At 38.4% G+C, this 27,459-nt stretch overlaps 1 protein-coding gene across 1 annotated transcript; it reads right to left on the reverse strand.

Moving 5' to 3' along the window:
* Positions 1–2,150: 2,150 nt before the first annotated feature.
* LOC140136279 (uncharacterized) lies at positions 2,151–24,669 on the reverse strand. Its single transcript, XM_072158006.1, has 3 exons — positions 24,036–24,669; positions 16,943–17,051; positions 2,151–5,129 (listed from the first exon to the last, which is right to left on the reverse strand). The coding sequence occupies exons 1-3, from the start codon at positions 24,472–24,474 to the stop codon at positions 2,960–2,962; spliced, it is 2,718 nt and encodes a 905-aa protein (XP_072014107.1). The 5' UTR covers positions 24,475–24,669; the 3' UTR covers positions 2,151–2,959.
* Between the last annotated feature and the right edge of the window lie 2,790 nt (positions 24,670–27,459).

Here is a 27,459-nt window from a genome sequence, read left to right on the forward strand (position 1 = left end):
TACTAAATCGCCGTCGTATATGCCTCACATGCGCATGATTCGTTGTTTTTCAAAAGCGACACGTAGGCCTATATTAACATCCTCTGTCGGTGAGACGAATGTCAACGTTCTCTAAAATTGTAAACATAACTTGTGCAGTTAGCGACAATGATTCAGTCTGATGATGAGTAACTCGTGGGTATAAACAAAGAGCTTTTAAATAGAAATAGAGTCGCAATAGATTATACAATCTTTTGTTCGTTTGATGCCGATTAGAAGTTGCGACAGGCTATTCATAAAAGTGGTACCATTGTTACGAATAAAGGAGTTCCGCCATTAAATTGGTCACTGATCCGGCATCATATTAACGCTCTACACAACAGGCGAGTATCAATAAGTGACCACACTACAGTCATGTGTAAGTGTAAGTGGTACCATTGTACTCATGTATCCCAAATGTGTGCTTGTGTGGGTCTGTAGACTATAAGGAGTGGTCCAAGAGATAGCAAGAATTTCTTTGACAAAAATGACCAGGTGTCTTGTTATGATAGTTGGATAGAACATCCCATGGGACATCTGAAAAGTGAAGTCTTGAGTGTCGTGAGCGGTGGAGCGTGACATCAGAGGTCAATGACCTCAAATTTGACCCGTTGTCCGCGGTGGATGAGGCGGTGAGGGCGCTTTTTTTTTCAAAATGGTCGCCAAAATCAACATAACTAGGCCAGTGAAGCTCCTACCAGCATAATTATGATGTCTACAGCCATGTTTTTAGGATCAAGGAATACTATAGTATCACTTACATCAACAGGGGACCTAAATTTCCAAGATGGCTGCCAAAATTTCAAAATGGCCGACATTGAAAATGAAAATTATCTATATCTCAGTCCTTGAAGCTCCTGCAAGCATAATTTTGATGTCTATACCCATGTTTGCAGGATCAAGGAGTCCAATAAAATCACCAAGAACAGCCCAGGACACAAATTCCAGGATGGCTGCCACTGAATTTTAAAATGGCTGCCATTTAAATCAATTTTGTCTATATCGCACTCGTTGAAGTTCTAAGGAGCGTGTCTCTGATGCATTATGCCGTATTGTCGGAATCAAGGATTCCAGCCAATACATTTAGGTTTTGAAATCCGTTTGCCTTCACATTGGCCAGCGGTGGATGAGGCGGTGAGAGCGCTGATATAAAACATGATGGTTAACATTTTATGAATATCTACAGTATCTAGAACAAAACAGCATATACTTATCTCCTGTACTAAAGGAAGAAATGATCATCAATCAATTTGATCAAACAAAAAGTCCTGGCTATGATGATATTGGACATTTTATTATAAAGAAGGCTGCAAAGGAAGTTAGTACAACTCTTGCTTTGATTATGAACTTATCAATAACCACTAGTATGGTCCCTGATCTAAAGATTGCAAAGGTAATACCCATTTATAAAAAAGAAGACCCAGAATTATACTCACATTATCGACATGTGTCATGGATAAAAACAATACACTAAATGACAAACATTTTGATTTTAGAAAAATAGGGAAAAAAACCATTCAACTGGTATGGCTATCACTGAACTGGTTGACAAAATAAACATTGCAGTTGAAATCTCTAAAAACTACAATTGGTATTTATCTAGATTTATCTAGATTTGTTTGACCTGATAGATCATCATAATTTACTTCATAAGCTGGAACATTATGATTTCAGAGGAATTGTACTTGATTGGTTTAGAAGCTACTTGTCAAATAGGAAACAATTTGTTAATTACAACGCTCATAGCTCTGAACTTAAAGAAATAAGGTGCGGTGTTCCTCAAGGGTCAATATTGGGGCCGTTGTTATTTATCTTGTACATCAATGATATTGTTTATACTTCATCAATTTTGGAGCTCGCACTTTTTGCGGACGACACTACCATCCTTTTTTCACATAAAAATATTAACTCCAAAATAAATCTGATCAATTCCGAAATAAAGGAAGTTACAAATTAGTTTCGAGCTAATAAGCTCTCGCTGAATGCGACCAAAAAACTTAATCCAGAAATATTGGAATGATTAATAAGGGCTGTGCAATAATTATGAGCCCTGGGGAGCCTTGGGGGGTGGGGGCAAGAAATTGTTAGCGAGCCGAAAGTGGGGGAGCAATTTTGGCAAGCCGAGAGGGGGAGGCAAGCGATTTATGGCACACGTGGTACGCGTTTTGAATAAAACGCTCTAAAAAGCTTAGGAACGCCGTATGGAAACGCTTAATGCTAATGTTCATGTAGATGACGTGGGAAAAAAAGACTAATTATTATGTATGCTGAAGTACCACTTTTTAGTCGTACTGGCTTCACAAGTCATATTTCTAGCAGAAGTTATATATTAAAAAACCAAAGAAAAGCGGAAAGGGGTACTACTAGCACAAGATGATTCCTGCAGAGTGGGCTATGCTGAAATAATACTTTTCGTGTGTCATTGGGTGTAGCTCCCATGCATTATATTGGTATTATACTTAAGCTTGTGAAAAACGGAGGTCATTAGGTGACAGTTTTAGCGAAAAAGGAGGTGTATTGACAAGCATATGACCCGGGCATATGACGCGTACCAAGATACGCGAGTGCCCCTTCTATTGACACCCCTTATATCAAGCTTTTGGGATCTCCTTTATATAGAACTCATATTAGTCATTTTGTGTGTCAGCTTTATTTGTATCAACATTTGAGTGCAACACCGCTAGGTCATGCCGACCCGCCTTGATCAAACACCTGAAATGTTTGTATTGTAATGATGTGTCTGCACCATCATTGTAAAATTATTTGCACGCTGATCTTCAAGTGCAGATATTTCATTTATACACAGAACAGTTTCAAAGTACTACCTACTCATCGTATGCCTACATGTTACTTCATTCTAAGCTAAAGGACCATCGGCTGCTAGTCCATCAGACGTGGAAGGAGGAATATTTAAAGTTGCGCTTTGCGGACCAATGTTTCTTTAGGCTGAAGAATGATCTTTCTTCAAATGATTATTCAGGGTAGTTTTTTGCATAAATGTTGTCTCACACAGTTCACATTTGTAGGGACGGTCTCCCGTGTGTATCCTGATGTGCTTGTTCAAATAATCGCGACGAACACATCGATACTCGCACAGATGACAAGCGAATGGTCGCTCACCCGTGTGAGTGTAATTATGAGTAACCAGCGCACATTTGTCTTGAAAGGACTTTCCACAGACTTCACACACAAAAGGTCTTTCATTGAGATGACGCAATCTTTCGTGTTTTCTCTGTAACCCCTGTGTATGGAAACCTTTGTCGCAGTACGTACATTTGTATGGTTTACTTTTCCAATGCACGGTCTCCACGTGGTTTTTAACATGTGAACGTGTTGACAAACCTGCGCCACAGATATGACAGATATATTTTCTTCTATCAACTCTGTGAGTATCTTTGTGCTCTTTCAAATATGATAAAGTTTTGAAACTTTTGTTACAGCCGTCATGATCGCACATATATGGCCTGTGAAGCGAGTGGGTCATATTATGCCGCGTCACTTCGTCATGCCTTTTAAATTTCGCATCACACTGATCACAAGTGTATGCATGTGTCACAGGGCAATCGATCTGTGGATGTTTATATTTCATATGTTTCAAAAATATGAATGCACTGTTGAATTCCGTTGGACAATGTTTGCACCTGAATGGTTTGTCCCGTATTCTTGGCTTATCCATGAGCGCCACGAGTCTTGGATCCACAAATTTTGTTGCCTCTTCCCAGTCAATGTCACCAGGGGCTTTACAAGTGTTTAATTCTACATGTTGATCAAGCGTGGCTTGATCTGTAAAACATTTTTTACACCTGCCGCACAGGAAATCAGTTGACTTGTGGAATCTTTTGTGCCTCTTTAGCATATAGAGTGACAAACATAATCGGCCACACTCATCACATTCAAGATTATCTCGTTGCCCATGAACTCTTCTCTCATGTTTCATCGCTTTCTTTCTGGTAGTGAAGGACTTCTTACAATACCTGCAAAGACGTTGTTTTCGTCCTCTAACTTGGACACTTTGATGTGCGGACAGATCTCCTTTTTTCAAATATCCAGCACCACATACCTTGCAACAATGACGTTTCAAACCTTTGTGCACATCCAAATGGCTTTGAAAAACTGTCCTCTCCTTGAATACGAACTTGCAGCCTTTGTAGATACACTGCTGAGGAGTCTCCAATTTGAGATGGCGCCTTCTATGCTGCGTGAAAGCCCTCATAGAGAAATTCTTCCCACAATCTGAGCATTTTAGGGGCTTCTCCATTGGCCCTTTATCCGTGTGATCTGATACGTGGTTAACAAATGATCCAATAGTAACGAATGTTGCATTGCATATCTTGCACTTGATGGGTTTTTCTGGATCGTCTGAAGGCGATGTGACTTCCATAAGTTCTGGATCAAGAAACTTGACATGGTTTTCACCTGTTTCTTCCAGTAATGTAGATGATGTCACCAATTCAGGATCTTCTTCCATTTGCATCAATTGTTTTACTTCTTCGTCAATGTCTTCATCTGCCTCATTCTCCATGGCAGTGTCCTCTTCATCTTGTACCTTATTGTCAGTATCTTCAGAGTTTGACTCCGAATCAGATTCCTCATCTTCGGTCGGGAATTCATCATCCTGAGGATTGGTATATTTCCTGGATGTTATTGCACCTGTTCTTAACCTTGTTGTTACCCTGGTGAGTTCTTGGTTTACATCATTTACATGTCGTTCCTTCCGGGCGACTTTAACCATTCTGGAAGTTGTTTTGCCAGGACGTTTTCTGACAACCTTCGTATCTATTTTTTCCTTTTCCACAACACTTTTTGAAAGTAGACTAATATCTTCATTCTGACCATAGGTTTCATGACTGTCTTCACTTAGACCATAATCTTCATTCTCACCATCGCTGTCATCACTTTGCTCTACTGTTGTATCAGCTTGTTCAGATTTCTCAGTTTTAGCGTCGTTATTATGTTCCACTTGTTTTTGGCAAATACCACACGTGTTTTGCTCCAAGTATTTTTCTGTGAAGAGTTTTTGGAGTTCTTCTGTCACATCACAGACTCGTTGCAAACCACAAGTTTTGCAGAATAACAGCTGGATTTTCTTGATAGATGACTCCGTCGTATGTCTGCAAGAGAAAAATGATACACCAAATGAATAAATTTATCTTAGGAAATGTTTAATACATTTCGTTCCTTTTATAATAGATTCTCCAATCAAAAATGGCTTTTTAGTGTACGATTGTAGGTTTCTGCAAACTTTGAACGAAACATAGCACAGGCGTGCTTTCTTAACTACCAAAATCTCAGTTTGATGAGGTAAAATAGGGATGACGCGGTATGACCAGTCAGTATTTGTCCCATCAGAACCATTTGCTGACATTTTATTTGAAAAATTGTATAGCCCCAGAACAGGTAGGTCTGACCTCATTGTCATTGGCACCCCACCTGACCCTTCCTGTAACAACAATTCGTCGCTGTTTTGACATTTTAAAAAAAGCGCAGTGATTTATAGTGCGCTACGCACAGGCACAACGCCTACACGTTGATCCACAAGCCTCAGCACACTTTACAGGTTGTCGCTGACCACTATGGCCCCAGATCATTCCAAAAACAATTCAGGGACGTTGCTGCTTCTAGACATTCCACAAATAACCTTCAACCTATCTTTTTCTCACTCCATGAATTTAAACGGATACAATTTTAGGGTCTGCACAGTTGAAATTGGTATTTCGGGTTTTTAGCAAAAATTTGTGTCCGTATTCATTGTCGTCCAGTTACGAATTGCACACAGTGAATCACACACACAGTCTTCAGTAAAATGGGACCAGATTTTTGTGAAAGCAGGGGTCATATCAAATTCAAAATTCCTTTATTTTGGAAAAAAGGCAATTTTGGAAGTAATAGAAGAAAAAAATCCATTTTCACATTGATAAACATAATGCATTATGGACACATATAAACAAATCTTGACAAAGCAGTATCTTAAAAATAATCTATAAGGGTATAGAACAAATAAGCCCTTCTGTAAAAATTTACTGGACCTGCATGGGTTTCTAGTTCTGGCCGGAAGTCTTGGTAGGGCAAGTGTACTTGTTTAGGATAGTTTTTGAGACTCCATGGTCTCGGCTATCTCTCCTTGTCCAAAGGTAAAGAATTTGCATTTTCTTTAAATGTTTGTGAAAACTTTGACAAACACGTAGGCCTACAGTACAGGTCGCAAGAAACTAACCGCCCTACACGCGATGATATCGCGACGGGTTCCTGTGGCAAAAACGTGGGTTTTCGTTGACCACGCAAAAACCACCCGTGGCAAATGGCATACACAACGCGTTGTGCGCGCGTGGAAAACCCGTTGACAATTCGTAGCAGATTCTCGAGTACAAAAGTCGGATGACACCTCAACGAGAAAACCACGCATTTTGCAATCTGGATTGGTTATGAGCCAGCAAGATTGACATTCTTGAGTCGATCAATAACCTCAAAAGTTAAGACGATAATCAGGTTAGTATTTGTTAGATTCATATTTTACATTCACTTCGGTTTTTGCATGACAGTAAGGCCTAAGCTTAATAATATTGTGAAAACGGCGATTTGTAATGTTTTTTCGGAGTCTCTCGTATCAATCATACGGTTTTGTATCTAATCAGATTCTTCATCGTAGCAAATCGCTTTATCTACCAGAGAACTTGACAAGAAACATCTTCTCTGACCTCTGAATTACGATCTATAATTATACTAATTATAATTCGTTATCCCGGTTCGTTATGCATCCCGATATTCATCATTTAATGTTATTTCTCTTCCAGGTGAGCAATGCAATCATGTTCCTGACAAGAAATCGAAAAATTCAGACCACCATGCACCACGGAACGTTCGAGAGAACTCCACCAGCGATATTGGCAAGAACCCGACGTTTTGGCCGTGTTTTAGCAAGCGCAAACTCATCCCGCGCTGGTGACATCAAATTTCCTCACACATCCTTGTATCATTTTGTATGGGAAACAACACATAGGCCTACATGTGCGAGTCCGACGAGTCGCAAATATTCTGCACCCAAAACATAATATTAATACTAATATTAATATCTTGCCATTAACAATTTTGTAGGCCTATATCATTCAACATTTTCGTGTAGGCCTACCTATTAAATCGCCGACATACCCAGGTTTTCATGCTGTTCTTGTTTGTTCTTACCTTACACATATTTATGATCTTAGTACTTCTGATATCATTTATCAGTATTATTGTTCTATTTCCTTTTCGTTGCAGAACTAAAAGAGCACGTAGATTTATATCCAATCATCTATTTGCCAAGTGCACCAAAGCCCCGAGACCCAGAACTGAAAGAAGCCGATACCCTGCAGTCTTCAATGACCCATCTCAGCCCCGGGATCTCAGCCCTGCATCTCAGCCCTGCATGCGGCAGCCGGACCAAACAACTCATAAATCATGCCATGAGATTTATTTAATTCCGAAGGCTTGCAAGATCGCACCCGAAAAGATCATCCTGACACGACTTTAAACTCGTAATGTCAATACAAGACACCAGTTCTTGCTGCTCAGCCTCCGACTGTACTGAATATTAAATGTCATTGTCATAATTTGATTTATACCGAATGACCAATTCCAATATCTGAATTATTCAAATTGGCCAAGTAAGTACAACTGCAGTCCCGCGATCGCTGGAATGTGAACATCACCGATGATGCACATCGCATGCACATGGTATCACCCGGGCCCCGTGGTATCACGCATGATGTAAACAATAAATTAAAGAATAGAAAGTCACTCCCCAAATTTTGATGTCATGTCATTCACCAGAGAAGATTCTCTGCATTCACTTTTATGACAATTTCAACTGTATTCAAATTAATGCTGCAATCCGAGATGAATATAACTTCGTCTCATCTGCAATCTACAAAAGTTTTTTTTTTGACAAACTTTTTAAAACTAGGTGATTCTGTTGTTTTCATAACAATAATAACTATTTTCCATTAAAAGAATCAACGAAACCCGATTATTTTGAACAGATCGGCAGGAAGCCAAGAAGAAAACAAAGAATGTTAATGTACTGCCAAATCTCCGAGTCTTTTATTTTTACACCGCGATCTCGGAGTCATTTAATTTTTGTTTACTAAGAATAAGAATTATTTTGAATGAAGGAAAGGGTGGCAGAAAGTTCCGTCTAGAAATCAACGTGATATATAAAATTATTGTTGCGACACGCAGGGAAATCCCCAGCTCTAACATGCATGATCATGACTGTCGTAATAGAGTTAGGGACCTGGGAAAGTGAATAAATAAATAACACAATTTGACCACTGAGTGAACCCTTGGTTTCATTAATGTTCCTGGGTGAGGGGCGTGGCTTAGTATTACTGTTTGGGTGTGTACGTGTGATTGTTTTTAAATACCAAGATTTGCGTTTTGTTTGTTTAAAAAACGGGCCTGAAATTTTAGGATTGGCGACATTCATACTGACAGATTTTATAAATAACTTTTATTAAGGGACGCACCATTAGATATTATGGAGAGTCTAGGGAGTTGGGTCAGGCAGAATAAAATTGTTGGCGAAATTTTTAATTTTATTAATGTACGTATTCCATTTTTTACGCATCAGTGAGGCAATTTTTTTACTCATCAGTAAGGTGATTTTTTTTACTCGTCAGTGAGGCAATTTTTTTTTCAAAAAACTCCCTAGCCCCCATTCCCCATAATAATGGTGCGTCCCTGAAATACTGCCCATGCGCAATAGGCTTGCATGTACGAATTGCTGTCAATCAGTGCCGGGCTTCAATGCATGCAACGGTTGAGTGACAGCTATGCGGGTTACATAAATCCACACAACGTACGTGAGTACGCGCGGGAGTACTCGCTGTGAGTCGCTGACATGAAAGGCGATATCAGACGATTGGCGCCTCAGTGGCCATTGAGCTAGCGTATATTTTGCGTTTGCGGTATCTACAAACAGTGAGGGGCCTACGCTGTTTAGTGTCACTTACACAAGTTACGTCCTATAGCCAATTGAAAACAGTTTTATTTGGAAATTCATTAACCAATCAGCGGATCGTCATTTCGGGGTTGTCGCCAGACGGTTTGTTTACTGAGGAACACAAACCGGCTGGGACCGAGACAAGATCGGAAATTCCCACTTGTTTACACGTTTGACCCTGGGGATTTACCGGCTGTACACAACGGCTCCTAAAAACGTGTGGGTGCAGTCAGAATTATGTGAGAGGGTTAGGGGCCAGGGGACAGTAAAGTGAGAGCGAGGGGTAGGGGAGAGTTAAGGAGAGCGAGGGGTAGTGGGACCGTAAAGTGAGAGAGGGGTAGGGGTCGGTTAACGTTAACTGAGAGGCAAAGTCAACCAATTTTGCCAAAAATTGACGCAAAAATTGTAAAATTTTTTTTTGTAAATTTGGATTTTTACTAGAGACTTGAGAGGGGCCAAGAGTCCTGACTGGGAGCATTCTGGAGGGGAGGGAGGGGCAGAAAGGTCCCGCGGCCCGGAAAGAGGTTTTAGGTAAGTTTTCTACAAATGTATTCATTTTCCTAAGGGATGCTACAATTTTTAAGTTGAGCAATCAGTATATTAATCAAGAATAATAATATATTGGAAAATACATTTCAATAATTGGAATTTTTTTTTTTTGGGGAGTGGCAAAGTGAATTTCGGGGGGGCAAATCGATAAATGTTGTGCAAAATTGCTGCAAAAAGCGGAAATTTACGTAATTTGGGGGGTTTGCCTCAAAACTGAGGGGGCAAACTGGGGGGGGGGGGCAAATGCCCCCTTGCCCCCTGTAGCGCCGCCACTGATTATAATACCAGGGTGTGAGTAACCACAGATAAAAAAAGTCTGAAATTTGGAAAGCTCCTATACTTTTGTACAGAGGAAGAGCAGAAAACGAGATAAAAATTGAGATCAAAAAATCTGAACTCTCACACCCCTGTAATACGCTATTCTCTAGTTTTGTCTGTCTCTGTCTGTCTGTGACTGCTAATGTGAGGCTGTCGTAGGTTGTACAGGGGTGGTTAGGTGAAGTTCTGCCCTGGCATGAAGAAGTTTATGTTCGTTAAGTCATCTGATCCCGGAGCCCCATCCCAGGGGTCATCTAAGGTCAAATGACTAAAAACTGTCGTGTGAAGCCGTTCTAGGTTGTACGGGGCCCAAACTCGGTGGGTAGGTGAAGTTCTGTCCTGGCAATTAAGAAGATGTTTATGTTCGTTAAGTCATCTGACCCCGGGGCAAATTGAGGTCAAATTACTAACAACTGTCGTATGGGCATGAAACTTGGTATGTACAGTCAACATTTAGAGCCAACATTTTGGAAGGTCATTTTGGGGTCATCCGAGGTCAAATTACTACAAACTGTCGTAAGGGCATGAAAGTTGGTGGGTACAGACAACATTTAGAGCCAAAATTTTGGAAGGTCATTTTGGGGCCATCCAAGGTCACCCAGGGGTTATCTGCGGTCAAATTAGTAAAACTGTCGTATGGGCATGAAAGTTGGTGGGTACAGACAACATTTAGAGCCAAAATTTTGGAAGGTCATTCCAAGGTCACCCAGGGGTTATCTGAGGTCAAATTAGTAAAAACTGTCGTATGGGCATGAAACTTGGTGGGTACAGACATCATTTAGAGCCAAAATCATATAACAAGTAAATTAATTATCAATAATAATAATATAGATGGGGAATGCCGTATATATTTCAATATTTTTTCATTTCTGAAATTGTATGCGTGTCCATAGGGTCATTTGGTGTATTGTGAAGCCAATTGCACACCAGGTAGGGTGCATACAAAATGTATCATACTGGTGCTCCCTCAAAAGAACGGAAATTCCTAGGATATGTATACTAGCGAATTCCAATATGTAAGGGATGACAGCTCTTCTAAAGTTTTATTCAGATTTCCTTTGACAGCTTAACCATCGCGTACCTATATGTGTGCGACGTCAAGCATGTGCAAGTGCAAATAATACGTGCTGGACGGCTAGCAGTACGCTCAATTTGTAAGGAAATCTGAATAAAACTTTATCACGTTATTATATTTCTGTTTAGTTGAACAACTTTTATCAATATTTACTTCAAAGCAGAATTTACAAAGAAAAATAATCTCAGGGCTATTTGCTTGAACTGAAAATGACACTGAGAAAATCGTGAAAAGGATGAAAGTGTAGAATTAAAATTCCTTCTAAAAACTTGACTCAAGTTCAGACAACACAGAGGACATAATTATATTTTTTTTTACTTATGCTCAAACCATTTTAATGATGAGTTGATCTATCATTTAACAAGTAAATTATCAATAATATAATAATACATTGTAGATGTGGAATGCTGCATATATTTCAATATTTTTCATATTTGAAATTTTATGCTACAAGTACGTGTCCATAGGGTCATTTGGTGTATTGTGAAGCCAATTGCACACCAGGCAGGGCGCATACAAAATGTATCATACTGGTGCTCCCTCAAAAGAATGGAAATTCCTAGGATATGTATACTAGCGAATTCCAATATGTAAGGAATGACAGCTCTACTATCACGTTATTGTATTTCTGTTTGGTTGAACAACTTTTATCAATATTTACTTCAAAGCAGAATTTACAAAGAAAAATAATCTCAGGGGCTATTTGCTTGAACTGAAAATGACACTGAGAAAAATCGTGAAAAGGATGAAAGTATAGAATTAAAATTCCCTTCTAAAAACTTGACTCAAGTTCAGACAACACAGAAGACATACTTTTTTTTACTTATGCTCAAACCATTTTAATGATGAGTTGATCAATCATTTAACAAGTAAATTATCAATAATAATAATAATAGATGGGGAATGCTGCCTATATTTCAATATTTTTTCATGAAATTTTATAGTACATGTAAGTACGTGTCCATAGGGTCATTTGGTGTATTGTGAAGCCAACTTTGCACATCAGGCAGGGCGCATACAAAATGTATCATACTGGTGCTCCCTCAAAAGAACGGAAATTCCTAGCATATGTATACTAGCGAATTCCAATTTTTTATGCTGGGTGATTGCGTAATTATGTAAGGAATGACAGCTCTATTATCACGTTATCATATTTCTGGTCGGTTGAACAACTTTTATCAATATTCACTTCAAAGAATTTACAAAGGAAAATAATCTAAGGGGCTATTTGCTTGAACTGAAAATGATAGAAAAATCGTGAAGAGGATGAAAGTGTAGAATTAAAATTCCCTTCTAAAAACTTGACTAGAGCTCAGACAACACAGAGGACATAATTATATTTTTTTTTACAAATGCTCAAAACATTTTAATGAGTTGATCAATCATAACAAGTAAATTATCAATAATAATGATAATAGATGGGGAATGCTGCATATATTTCAATATTTTTTCATTTTTGAAATTTTATGCTACAAGTACGTGTCCATAGGGTCATTTGGTGTATTGTGAAGCCAATTGCACATCAGGCAGGGCGCATACAAAATGTATCATACTGGTGCTCCTCAAAAGAACGGAAATTCCTAGGATATGTATACTAGCGAATTCCAAATTTTTATGCTGGGTGATTGCGTACTTATGTAAGGGATGACAGCTCTACTATCACGTTATTGTATTTCTGGTTGGTTGAACAACTTTGATCAATATTTACTTCAACGCAGAATTTACAAAGAAAAATAATATCAGGGGCTATTTGCTTGAACTGAAAAATGACAGAAAAATCGTGAAAAGGATGAAAGTATAGAATTAAAATTCCCTTCTAAAAACTTGAAACAACACAGGACATAATTATATTAAACATTTCGCATTGCAAGGGGGTCGGGACGACAATTTTTAGTAGGCCAAGGGGAGGGAATTTTTTTATCTTTTGAAGTTTGCCCATCCCGGGGGGACAGATAACTTTTGCACAGCCCTTGGGTATAAAGTACCATTGAAGTACGAGTTCCATGGGTACTTAAGTCTCAGTCCATGTCATCACTCTGGGAACATGTATGTATACCCATACAACAGGTTTTTTTAACTTATTTGACATCAGATGATCCCTGGTGACCCCGAAATGACCTTCCCAAAATCTGGTTCTAAATGGTGACTGTAACCACCAAGTTACATGCCCATACAACAGGTTTACTAATTTGACCTCAGATGACCCTGAAATGACCTTCCAAAAATTCGGCTCTAAATGTTGACTGTACCTAGCAAGTTTCATGCCCATCCGACAGTTTTAACAGATTTGTCCTCGGATGACCCCTGGTGACCCCAAAATGACCTTTCAAATAGTTGGCTCTAAATGTTGACTGTACCTACCAAGTTTCATGCCCATACGACAGTTTTTAGTAATTTGACCTCAAATGACCCCTGGGTGACCTCGGATGACCCTGAAATGACATTCCAAAAATTTAGCCCTAAATGTTGACTATACCCACCAAGTTTCATGCCCATACGACAGTTTTAATAATTTGACCTCAGATGACCCTGGGTGACCTCGGATGACCCCTGAAATGACCATCCAAAAATTTACCCCTAAATGTTGACTATACCCACCAAGTTTCATGCCCATACGACAGTTTTTAGTAATTTGACCTCAAATGACCCCTGGGTGACCTCGGATGACCCCGAAATGACATTCCAAAAATTTGGCTCTAAATGTCTGTACCCACCAACGTTCATGCCCATACGACAGTGTTTAATAATTTGACCTCAGATGACCCCTGGGTGACCTCGGATGACCCCGAAATGACCATCCAAAAATTTACCCCTTCATGTTGACTATACCCACCAAGTTTCATGCCCATACGACAGTTTTAGTAATTTGACCTCAAATGACCCCTGGGTGACCTCGGATGACCCCTGAAATGACATTCCAAAATGTGACTCTTAATTTTTATTGTACCCAGCAAGTTTCATGCCCACACGGCAGTTTTTAATAATTTGACCTCAGATGACCACTGGGTGACCCCGGATGACCCGAAAATGACCTTCCCGAAAATTTAGCCCTAAATGTTGACTGTACCTACCAAGTTTCTTGCCCATACGATAGTTTTTGCTAATTTGACCTCCAGAGTCCAGATGACCCCGGGTGACCTTGACCCACTAAACAAAACAAACTTGTTCTGTCTGGGGTCAAGATGCACCCACCCACCAAGTTTGAAGAACGTGCGACCCCTAGTCTCCGAGAAAAGAGGCGGACATCCAAACAAACAGACGGATAAACTCAGTCACAGATTGTGGTGAATTATGTTATGAGTCTCGCGACCCACAGGGCCGCAAAGAAATATCCCGGGAAATTACCAGGGCCTGAGAAATACTAGGGTATCCAATGAGATCATGCAATGGGATTGTTTCACTTGTTTCCTAGGTTTGTTAAAATACCCGCCCATTCAAATATGAAGTGAGGGGCGCACCATTAGATTTCAGGGGGGCATGGGAGTTTTTTGAAAAAAAAAACTTCGCCCACTTGTGAGACGAAGAAAAAAAACTTCGCCCACTAGTGAGAAGAAAAAAAGTTTTGTCTCACTGATGAGTAAAAAAATTCCCCCACCTAACTTTGTATTTGGTATACATTAAAATTGAAAAATAAATACTTAGCCGCCGAAAAAAAAAAATCTGCCTTCGGTGGCGAAAAAAAAAAATCCGCTGCCTTCGGCGGCAAAAAAAAATTCTACCTAACCCAAACCCCCCCCCCCCGAGAATCTATTGGTGCGTCCCTAATGATATCAGGAATCTTGGCATCGGCGCATGGCATGAAATAGCTTGTTTACTGTTTTATTCGGATTTCATGTCAACTCGCTCGTGGGAAGAATATTGAAAGATTCGTGGATATGATCAATTGGCATTTTCTGCGGAATGGGGTGCGAAAGTGACCAAAGAGTCGGCGTCAATAAAATTGCGGCCCCTCTCCTATTTTGACAACAAAAATTTTATGATTCCACCTCCCAATACACCTTACCCCTTAAACAGGTTTAAATTGTATTGAAATCAGTTTTTTTGAAGAAAATAAACACACTATCTGTAGTCATCTTGTATCACGCAATCTCTTCCGGTATGATGACAAGCAATCATGTACGTGTTGTGGTATACCATCCCATCCGGACTGAGTTACCATGGTGACGATGAATGGCCCTGGTACAATGTATTGCATGATTGTAAATGGAATGCGGTACAGCATACACTAGTAGCGGTGACCCTGGATGTTCTACAAATCCCTTGAGTTGCACCTGGGTTTCCCTGCATAACCGTGGGAATGTTTTGCGACATTCAAGTGCGTGCGTTTCAAATGAGGACGACTACTGGTGAAAATGTGAATGATCTTGTTAATATAGGAACTTTTAGGAATATAGGAATCATGGATCTTCTCCACCAACACCTTTCCTTGTGTCTTTCTTGATCACACACACGCATGCATGATACACGTACCTGGAATGACTAAATAAGGAAGTATCAAAATAGGAATGAACAGCTATTCAGGAAAATATAAAATCGTTAATCGTGTTTGAATTACTACGGTATCGTAAAAGGACAAGACGGCAAGGCCTTCGATATCAGGCCATTTCTATAAATGGAACAGCTATCGATGTTACTTTCTGGAATATATAATGGCAGCTTTATATTTTTTGATGAAGGATTTAATATAGGCCTAAAGGTAAGATTTTAAGCCAACTACATGCCCATCACGATACTACTTGGTGGTCGACTCGGCGAGAAACCTCAACGGTGATGATGATTCTGTGGTGGGTTTTGTCATAGATTATCAAAAAACATGTTTTTGATAATCTATGGTTTTGTGGAGAAGAACGTAGAACGTGAAGAAAAAGCTTCATAATTATGCTAATTGATATTAGCTCATGACCTTCTCTTTCCTATCCCACGAAGTTCGTACCCGTGAAGACTGATGACTGATGAGTGTTTCGGGCTATCGTCGTGACCGGCGATGGACGGAGCTCGGGAAGTCATTTGGTTTGGTTTCATGCTGTAAAGTGTGTTTCTCTCTTCAACTCTGGTAGCAGAATAATCTGGGTTAGACCAGAGAAGAAAGAGAATCACACTGCAGTGTAGGCCTACTAGAAAATAATTAAATTACTTACAACCACTTGGCTTCAAGTTGACTACATTTAACATCCTTTGTCATCTTGTTGACATGCACTTGACATAACAATACATCGATATTGATCAAGAGTCGGGATATTTTAGGCTTTCTCGAAAATATAGAACCCACGATTCCACGCAAAGTCAACGCAAAGTCAACGCCAAGGTGTGGGTACGATGTGTGTGAAATTCGTTGATCATGTTGATTGCCGTCCGTGGTCCGCGCGTTGTCACACGCGTTGATTCTGTAAAACACACGGGTTGATAATGCGTTGTATTTTCGTGTGATTTTCGTGTGATTTTCGTGTGATTATCGTGGCCACGGGTGTGTTTCGTTTAGTTTCTTGCGACCTGTACTGTACATCCCATCTCTAATTTATGTCCGAACTAATTTTCTAAAATTTGCAACCCAACGTGATCTAGCAAAAAACCTGAAAATGCACACAATATCTACTGCATCCCCGTACCTTAGCTACCTTATACATGTTACCAACCCATGAACCCCTCCCGTAAACACAACCATACAGGTTGTATCAAAAAAATTGTTCTTCATTCGTTTTTGGTGTTTTTGAAAAATGTCTCTTCTCAATAATCTCTTGGCGCTCTTCTATACGTGGACTTTGGTCAAATATCATATCATGTTCATGTAAATAACAACAAAACAAAACAAAAAAATAAAACAAAAACAAAAAAACCAGGCTTTATACTTCATAATAAGTCTGGTAATTTGAAGTGAATCCAATCAGGGTCTGTGGTCCAATGGTGCGCTTGGAAGAGATTACATTTAAAAAAAACCAATAACCAGAACAATCATTTTCATGATACAGCCTGTATATTTTGTCCATTCTTAGCTGCTATGTATGTACATGTGTAGGTTCTGCGGGTGCGATGGCGGAGAGTCGAATATTGGAGCTTGTTCTATCTTAATCTTATCGATGTCTGTGGTTGGTGAGTTGTCTGGTAGAGCTTGTGTTTCTATGGGGAAAACAAAGAAATACCATAGGACTATTTTTAAAAGTGAAGTTCTACATGTAAATGTTACATGTATTTAGGAGGCAGTGGCACTCGTCCTTTATGCCCTTTACTCCGGTGGGAGGGGGGGTACTCAACTTTATAGAAGTGATGGGTATGTGCCTACCAGAGTCGCGAAGTATCGGGTACAAAACGTTATTTAAATAAAAATTCCCTCTAAAAGGGAAAGCCAGCCTCAATGTAGAAGAGGTCTTGTAATTAGTTTTGGTCAATGTGAAAGGCATTTTAGGATCACGGCTTACTACATCCATGTTACATGACAGTCCACCAAACCATCAACGGTGAGAAGATGTACACTGAAACTGCAGAAAACATTAACTCCTAATCTCCTGTCAACTCTTTAATTCATTATTGTTCATTATTATTAATTCATTATTGTTCTCTAAATTGTTCTGTTCTGGTTTTATTTGTCTTTTCAGCTTTTTACCCACGATATTTCAATTTCCACTTTTTTAATACCATAACTTACGAACTCAATTTCTTCGCTTAGGAATGTCCGATTTTATTGGGGAAAACGGCGTTGTGGAGCAAAATAGCTCTTTATGTGAAAGCCTCCAAATTTATAAGCTGTCCAAAAGATGTCTGTTTTTGACATGATACACCATATTTCTTAAAGACCCATTCAGTGATCCCAGTGCAAGAGTAAAAAATTAAAATTGTTTATAAATTGCTTAAAAGAGAAGGATAGGCCTAAGTCATTCAAATTGTCATTTGGTATTTTTGAAATGCCAAATTTGGGAAAAAATGAAGAAAACAGCAGTACTGACGAAGTTCAAGCCCCGCCATTCAAATACTTGTAGCTAATTTTAGATACGTCAGTATCTAAAAATACAGATTCGTGTAAAATGTCTTATTTTGTCTTAAATAGGCCTACACGGCTTTTGGCTGAACCATTCGCAGACTTAGCACATCTATGTAATAACAAAGGTACGGTACCAAAATTTTGATGATTTTTACGATCGTCCGGATGAGCAAATCACTGAATGGGCCTTTAATATTAATAATAGATAAGCTGCCTTTAAAAATATTATTGACAATGTTGAGAGTAGGAATTACCTTGAAAAATGTCTCAAAAATACAACATGCCAGTTATATTCCGGTCTGAAACGATCAGACAATATTTTAAACATTAATAACATCATAAACCCAAATCGTGAAAAAATCACCCCGGGTAGATTTTTGGCTATTTCTCCATTTACGATCCTGCCCAAAAGTGTCTGCTTTCGATATACCACGTCACAAATACTACACTGCACTGACTGCAGGTTTTAGTTAAAAGGGCATTTCGTGATCCACAGCATCATCCCCTAACTTTTCTCAAAAAAAGTTGAGATTTTTATATCACTGGAAACCTCTGGCTACATAATGTTTATGTACAAAATATTTCTTGCAGATTAATTCGTTAGCAAAGTAATCGTGAAATTTGAATTTCGTTCTGGTATACCAGAACAAAATTGCAACACATTGTGTACACATAACCATGCATAACTCGTAAAGGCAAAATCGGAATCAACTGAAATTTTTAGAATAAGCTTTTTTGTGGATATCTACTGAAAAATGTCATAAAAAGAGGATGCTAGGATCACGAAATACTCCTTAAATTCGCCATATAACATAATATAAACTCACCTTACATGTACATTTTTTATTTTAAAATAATTTGATATTAATTCGCAATGTATAGTTTACTATATGATATGGTGGCAAGAACATTTATAAAGGACTGATTACTCACTGCAATCTTCACTCTTGTGTGTCTTGACTGTAAGTTTATGAATCAACCGGGTGAATCAAATAAAAAAGATAGAAAGTAGCTTCACTTACGTTATGTGTCATTTTATTTATAACATAGAAGTTGTTAAATTAATAAAGTAAGACAATTTATTTATATATAAGTGCATGTCAAATGGGTACATTGTTCAATACTCTAGGCCTACATGCATAAATTATGCCCATATTATAGCTAGGCCCTAAAAACTTTATTTTGCATCGGATTTTTCCCGTTGAAAAGGCAAAACTGATGTTCATGATAGCAACTATTTCATCAATAGCATTTTGAGTCATTTTTATCCATAAAACGACACAGGATATGATAGATAATTACTTTGACATCAATATGGTCCATATGATGAAGATTTTGATTCTTAGATCTGTTATCAACATGATATCACGCTGTTCAGTGGTCAATGACCCCGGGTCAAAGACACTGAAATGACACTGCTGACCATATGATGCTGTATATTAACTATTATTGTTACATTTTAGGCCTATACCTAAAACTTTTAAAGTCATATTAATTCAAACATAACTTTGGTAATACTCACTCGTTTTCATTCGTTGAAACGGCAAAACATACTTAGGCCTACTTTTCCTTACACATCGAATTAAAATATTTTTAAAAAAATTCAACCACAAAAAGTTTTAACAAAAAGTCATTCCAATACCAATAAAAATTAATCTCTTGAGCAAACTGACCCCAACCCAGAAACAGGTACCAGCCCGATGGGCTGGCGAAAGGGGGGGTCATTGGGTACAAACAAAATAAAAAAAGGGGTCATTGGGTATCCTCACTGAGTTTGATCTTGTTAGTGATGAGGAAGAGATCCTCAAGTACGTTACTAAGTCACCTGCTAAGTCTTGTCTCCTGGACCCTGTTCCAACGTGGTTTATAAAGCAAAATGTTCATGTGTTTATACCTGTAATAACTGATATTGTCAACAAGTCATTAAGTACTGGTACCTTTCCTGACCCATTGAAACATGCAATTATTTCACCGATAATTAAGAAACAGTCTCTCAAAGCTGATGAATTAAAGAACTATAGACCCGTCTCTAACATCCCATATATCTCAAAGGTTGTTGAAAAGTGTGCCATTAATAACATCAATAGGCACATTGAAAATAATGGTCTTGGTGAGGTTTTACAGTCGGCCTATAAACCAATTCACAGTACAGAGACAGCTTTGTACAAAGTGAAAGATGACATCATGAAATGTATGTGTCAACATCAGGGCGTATTTCTGGTTCTGTTGGATCTCAGCAGTGCCTTTGATACGGTTAACCATAAAGTGTTACTTAAGAGACTGGCTGACGAAATTGGGGTTCGAGGTAGAGTATTAAGATGGGTCCAGTCATATTTGTCCTGTAGAACAACTAGGGTGTGCATAGATGGTGTGCTATCTGACCCTCATGACATTGAGTTTGGTTTACCTCAGGGGTCCATTGTAGGACCTTCAATGTTCACAATTTATACTCTCCCTATAGGTAGTATTGTAAGACAGTTTGGTGTATTGTATCATATGTATGCCGATGACATACAACTTTATGTTGGCTTTAACCCAAAAGATCATGTATCCACAGCTTCTTCACTTCATCGGCTCTCTGAATGCATCAAATCCATAAAGAACTGGATGAATAACAACATGCTCAAGCTAAACGATGACAAGACAGAGTTTATGGTTATAACATCACCACACCTCAAACACCACATGTCTCCTATTTCTTTGCTTGTTGAGGACGTTGCAATATCTCCTAGCGACAGTGTTCGTAATCTTGGTGTCATCTTTGACTCACAAATGTCCATGTCTTCACATGTAAAATCTCTCTGCACAAACTTAAACTTCCAACTCCGCAATATTTCGCGTATACGTAGATTCCTGGACTATGACACCTGCCATCTCGTCACACGTGCTATTATTCTCTCCAGACTGGATTATTGTAATGGACTCCTTCTCGGATCAACCGCAAAAGACATCCAGAAATTACAGAGGATCCAGAACTGGGCCGCGAAAGTTATTTGCCAAGCGTTGAAACGAGATCATGCCACGCCTTATTTACACCAACTACATTGGCTCCCCGTTGAGGATAGAATCACCTTTAAGATCTTGGTGCTAGTGTTCAAATGCCTCAATGGGACGGCACCGGACTACTTATCGCAATGTCTCTCTCTTCACATTCCAACCCGTCAAGGTCTCCGTTCAGCAGCAGACACAACTCGCCTCTCTGAGCATAACTCAACAAAAACTTTAGTATCTTTTGAAAAAAGGACATTCTCTTACACAGCTCCTCACATCTGGAACAGTCTACCTGTCATCATCAGAGAGTCTACCACATTACCTGCTTTTAAGAAATCATTGAAAACACATTTGTTTCCTGCTTAAGTGACTTTGTTTATCTTATATGCCTTTTGTTTCTCATTTTCGTAGTTTAAATTATGGTTCATTCTTTCAGCGCTGCATTCTTTATGTAGCAGCGCTATATAAGCATTTTGTATATGTATGTATGTATGTATGTATGTATGTATGTATAATACTTTTAATTGGGTATAAGATTTTTAAAAAGGGGTCACCGGGTAGACAAATTTGAAAAAATGGAGCAAAATTCTATTTTCTTGTTTCAAAGTTTCCAATACAAATTTGTTGACATAAGAGAATTTGAAAGTTTCTGCATTATATTTGTGCCATTTTGATGATGCTATTCTAGAAAAAATGGGGTCATTGGGTAAGCCACAAGCAAAAAAGGGGGTCATTGGGGTAGCCGCAACTAATAAAGGGGGAGGTCGTCGGGTATGACTTTTATAAAGGGGGGTTATCGGGTATAGTTGACTTCAAAAGAGGGGGCTTAGACAGGCACATACCGTCACTTCCAAAGTTGAGTCCCCCCCGGGCCTTTACTAAATGGAAAAGGCTTGCTAGTCGTGCTACATTTTGGAGAAGGCCAAACATTTCTAGTGACCCCATCAAGTTATTATTATTATTATAAAACATTATATACAATATCAACAAGCAAATAAACAAAGCAATTCCAACAATTCATGAATCAAAAATACAAAAACAAGCAGCTTTTTTGATACTAATTAGGATAAAGATGAGTTTTGAGCATGCGCTTGAACCCAGACACCGACTCCACCTCTCTGATCTCCAAGAGATCAACTATATAACTCCGATCCAGCTCATTCAATTCAAGACAATGTTGTGGATGCATGTTGCGGGGCATTAACTTTTATGCACGTGCGTCATCATGTTGAAAATGTACACATCAGACATAGGGTAGGTATGAAAGGTGAATTCAAATTTGCCATCAAACCGCATCATTTAAGGGCTGGGGTATGAACGTTTCAACAGTATTTATTTTGGGACATTAGAACACATCAGACATATCGAATTGCATTCTGAATTCGATTTTTTGAAATTCGCAATTTAATACACATTTTATGGCAAATCATTAAAAATTGATATTTTTGATATTTAACAGTACTCAAAGTAAATTTTATAAATCTGATGATTTATACTTAAAGTGTATGTAGGTGGGATGAAAAGCCGACGATCAATTGAAAATTTGGACCTTTCGTGTTGAATATATGGATTTTTTTTCCAAAAACACCAAAAAAAATTAGGTCTTTTGGGAAAAAAATCCATATCTTCAATATGAAAGGTCAAAATTTTCAATTGACCGTCGCTTTTCCTCCTGCTACATACACTTTAAGAATATGTCATTAGATTTATATAATTTACCGAGGACTGTTATATATCAAAATTTGAAAAATATCAAATTTTTATAATTTGTCAAAAATTTGTATTATATTGTGATTTTCAAAATGCAATTCGATAGGTCTGAGGTGCTCTCATGTCCCACAAAAAATACTGTCGAAACGCAATAAACGCTCATTTTAGATCCCTTAAGTGAAGTATAGACAACATATTTATGTAGGTTTCCTTGTCCAATCTTTTCTTTTGAATTTCTATGTAAATATGTATTGTGTTTGGGTCCCGGTTCAGGCCAATTTGGCTGATAAGCAAATGTGTTAAGGGGCTGTGCAAAATAAAATTTCTGAACGGCTGCCAAAAATCACTTGCCCCCCCCTCTCGGCCTGCCACAAATCGCTCCCCCCTCCTCTCGGCCTGAAAAAAAATCTTTGCCCCCCCCCTGCACATGCCAAATTTTTGGGATCCCAATTTGCAAACCTTATTCTCTTGGTCAGGCTGACGTCACAAAGGGGAAATAGCCTTGTAAAATCAGTGTGCGTATGTGCAGTTTCCCCTTTCTCGAGCTGGTTGCTATGCGCGCGCTTGTGCAAAGGGGACGCAGGGGACAATGTTCCCGGATGTCGGACCGAGTGAATATGATCTAGGCCTATATATATATATATTGCGAGCGCAGCGAGCAGGAAAATTTGCATATTAAAGCATTTCCGTACTGTTTTTTTTAATTTGTGCCAAAAATCGCTTGCCCCCCCCGGCCAAAAATTGCTTGCCCTCCTCTTTTGGCTCGCCAAAAAGTCTTGCCCCCCCGGGCTCAGAATTATTGCACAGCCCTTAACTACTACATACATTAGGTATGCCAGGCAAACACATTTGCTGGTCAGCCAAATTCGCTGACAATGTCAATGCATTTTTACATAGAAATTTAAAACAACTGGCCGAAGAAAGAAACCTACATAAATATGTTTTCTATACTTCACTTGACCCAAATATATGATTTTTTAAGGTGATAAGTCACTGCACATGGAATTTTAGAGGGATTTTGATAGCAGTTCCATTAAAAAAAGCTGCTATCATCATGAGCCTAAAATCTAGAAACACCCCCGAAATGCCGTTTTGGGAAATTTTGCTAGCTGAATCTTTTTGGCATTGTTTGATGAAAGTCAATCTTTGACAAGATGTAACTTTGCTACCCCGGTTTGCTACGGAAAGTGCTATGAAAAAAAGGTTGAAATAATGAAATTTTTGGCTTTGTTTACTCAAGGGCTTTAATTTGATATATAAAATGATGCAGTTTGATGGCAAATTTGAATTCACCTAGCATACCTACATACATGATACATGTATCATGATTGATGATAGGGCCTACACATGTACCGTGCGCGGGGAGCGCCGACATCAAATTTAAATATTGGCTATTATGGTAAAACCCCGGGGGTAAAACAAACCTGCAAGACGTTTCTTCTTCTTTTCTTCTCGTTCTTCAAGTCTCCTTATCTTGCTAACATCGCAGAAAGTTTGGTAGCACTTGTAGTGATATCCAGCGAATGATGGTTTCGGGATGATACCTGTTTCCATATTCATTGTTTCTTTGAGATCGAAGCCTGCTCGTGATGCAACTTCCTTTGCTATCTCTCCTTGTTTCACGTCAAAATTCACCCAACCCCTTGCACATTCTAAGAATTTATGCCATCCTGTATCTGTACATTCCTTTATATCGCCCTTAATATCTTTATTTACGTGCATAATGCATGTTTTTTGATTAAAACATGTAAAAGACGCCATGTTTACCTGAACTCGTGTGGGGCGCACACCACTAAATAAACGTCCCATTGAAATACACGTGAAAATACAAGAAAGTAAGTTTGTTTTTCTACCCCATGCCATGTAACAATATTTTTAACATTTAGATCGCACCAAGTATAACATTTTTATTTTTAAATACAAATGTTATCAATGGCGCTAATTAAATTAATTTGATTAGCGCCATCCCGAATTTCAGCCGACACTCGCGGCGACTCCTTACCAGTTCCGGCCATTATATTGTTCCGAGAGCCTATCACCCATGGTCATTCGACATTTTCTGAACAGATTTGTAATGTTAAACTCCTATTCTATCGTTTTATCAAAACAACCAAGAGTCCCTCAGGACGCCGATATAATCGCATATGTGTTATTTTTTACCAGCACTTTGAAGGCCAAATGCGGAAGGATTTATAGTGTAGTGCACTATTTATCGGCGCACACCACTAAATAAAGTCCTATGAAATACACGTAATATACATGAAAGTAAGTTCGTTTTTCTACCCCATGTAAAACCATTTTTCATATTTTGGTCGCACCAATGTCTTAAATAAAGATTAAAATTTAATTGAAAATTTGTTTTTGGAACAAATTCAGATTAACTTTTGAGTTACGGGCACCTGAACAAGCCGTGGTCTTTCCGATACCGGTAAGCATCAATCGAATTTGTCCATAAGTGGAGCCCCGTTCCACAAACTGCCGATCCCTGAAAGCCATCACGTCTTTTATCACAGTTACTTTAATGATTTAAGAGCGAGTTTGAGTTGACAGTGATTTGAGTACAATCAGTTTCTATCGACGATTACTTGGATAGTCACCGGGATAGTCAGGCTTTTGTCTTTCTGTTAGATATTGGTGGAAACTTAATATTAAATGTATGAAAGGTGATCAATCCTTTGCTATTTTAGCACTCACTGATAATATAAGATCAATATCAAGTAATATTTTCTCATGGTCAACTGGTATCCGAAATATTTTATCACTGATTAAAAGACTTGATAGTTGGGGTCCTAACTACGGTGTCTGATCTCCGCCAAACTCCCCCTTTTATAATTCATCTCCCCAAATTTTCAGTTTTCCCCCTTTTGCGAAATGCTTTCCCCTTTTTCAAATATTTTCCCCTTTTAACTTTCCCCTTTTCAAATAGTTCCCCCTTTTCGTCTTTCCCCCTTTTCAAATAGTTCCCCCTTTTCGACTTTCCCCATTTTCAAATAGTTCCCCCTTTTCGAATTTCCCCCTTTTCATATAGTTTCCCCTTTTCGAATTTCCCCTTTTCATATAGTTTCCCCTTTTCGAATTTCCCCTTTTCATGTTTCCCCCTTTTCGAATTTCCCCTTTTCATATAGTTTCCCCTTTTCGAATTTCCCCCTTTTCATATAGTTTCCCCTTTTCGAATTTCCCCTTTTCATATAGTTTCCCCTTTTCGAATTTCCCCTTTTCATAGAACCCCTTTTCGAATTTCCCCTTTTCATATAGTATCCCCCTTTTCGAATTTCCCCCTTTTCATATAGTTTCCCCTTTTCGAATTTCCCCTTTTCATAGAACCCCTTTTCGAATTTCCCCCTTTTCATATAGTACGGTATCCCCCCTTTTCGAATTCCCCCTTTTCATATAGTTTCCCCCTTTTCGAATTTTCTTTTCACCTTTTACATAATACCATTTTAAAAACAGATATCCCCCATTAAAATAGTTTCTCCCTTCTTAAATTTTTACTCCCTTTTTTTATTCCCCCGTTTGACGATGCGTAGGCTTTACCAGTAGGCACCGACCATCTATAATAGTGCCAGCCTTCATGCTTCGATCGTGCATACATGTAGCCTACTTCGATATTGAAATAGGTCCAGCCTACACGTTGAAAGCACGTGATTGTCTGATACAAATTCTTGAGCTAAATCACACCACTCCACGCCATACATAAATTCTGCCAGTCACATTTCCCCAATATGAAATTTTTTAAAAGTAAAATTTTAATTTTACTTCATTAAAGTTTGGCGGAGGCGGGGTTCGAACTCACGGCGGCGGACTGCTTTGGATACACTATGAACCCAGCGCCTTAGACCACTCGACCACTTGTCACTTGGAATTCATTTGAAACTTATTTGAAGATATAATCGCAACTTCAACATAGGCCTACCACGTGACAAGCAAAGGCAGAAAACGTACCATATTTTGGAATTTTATTTGCCTAAAACATTTATGTGTATTATTAGCGCTCAATTATTGTTAACTGCGTGTTTTATACAAAAAAAATCCAATAATAAACATGATAACTGGGCGTCTGTATGGACAATACATTATATCGATTTTGACACGTGCTTGTGTCTCAGTACATTTCCATGGTCAGTAAAATACTATAGAGGAAAACCTACCATTTTCTTGTATACACGTTCGATGTTTTTATCAATTACATTAAAAATCCATTTTAGACCCCAAATGTTTTTTCAGGAAATAAAAGATTAGATTACCATAAAAACGAAACAGTAATCTTTTGCCGGGTCTAATGTAATATTCACATAGGATTTTCAACGTTTTTTCTATCCTTATTTTTGCTCAATTAAAAAAATTATTTTGGCGTATATAAAATTGAAATTAAATTCTCTGCTTCTTAAACGACATAAATGTGCCACAATTGGGTATCACGAATCGTTATATATGATGTGCAGTTAATATTCATATTTTCTTTTATACAGAAGATGCTTCAGTTTTGACAGGAAAAATATTTTCTTGAAAACCCTCTCACTCGGTTATTTTAAAAGGTAACCACGCTTCCCTAGAATGTGCAATAAATTAGCATTAAAATTTTTCTTATTCTAACAGCAAGCGTTTCTAGAATGTATTATGGCGAAATGTGGTGTAGAGCTAAATAAAATGAATAAAATGATACTTATTATGTAATTTATGAATTCTAATTCTATAGGATATAGATCTACATTTAAGAAAAAATCATAATCTGAATTATATCATGCAACTAAATATAGACCCAGGAAAAGGCCAGGAGATTGGAATTCGAATCAATTAGATTGATTAATCGTTATTATTTTGGACTTGTCTCGACTTTTAAAAAGACTA

The sequence above is a fragment of the Amphiura filiformis genome, chromosome 16 (assembly GCF_039555335.1).
Source record: "Amphiura filiformis chromosome 16, Afil_fr2py, whole genome shotgun sequence".
Lineage (NCBI taxonomy): Eukaryota > Metazoa > Echinodermata > Ophiuroidea > Amphilepidida > Amphiuridae > Amphiura > Amphiura filiformis.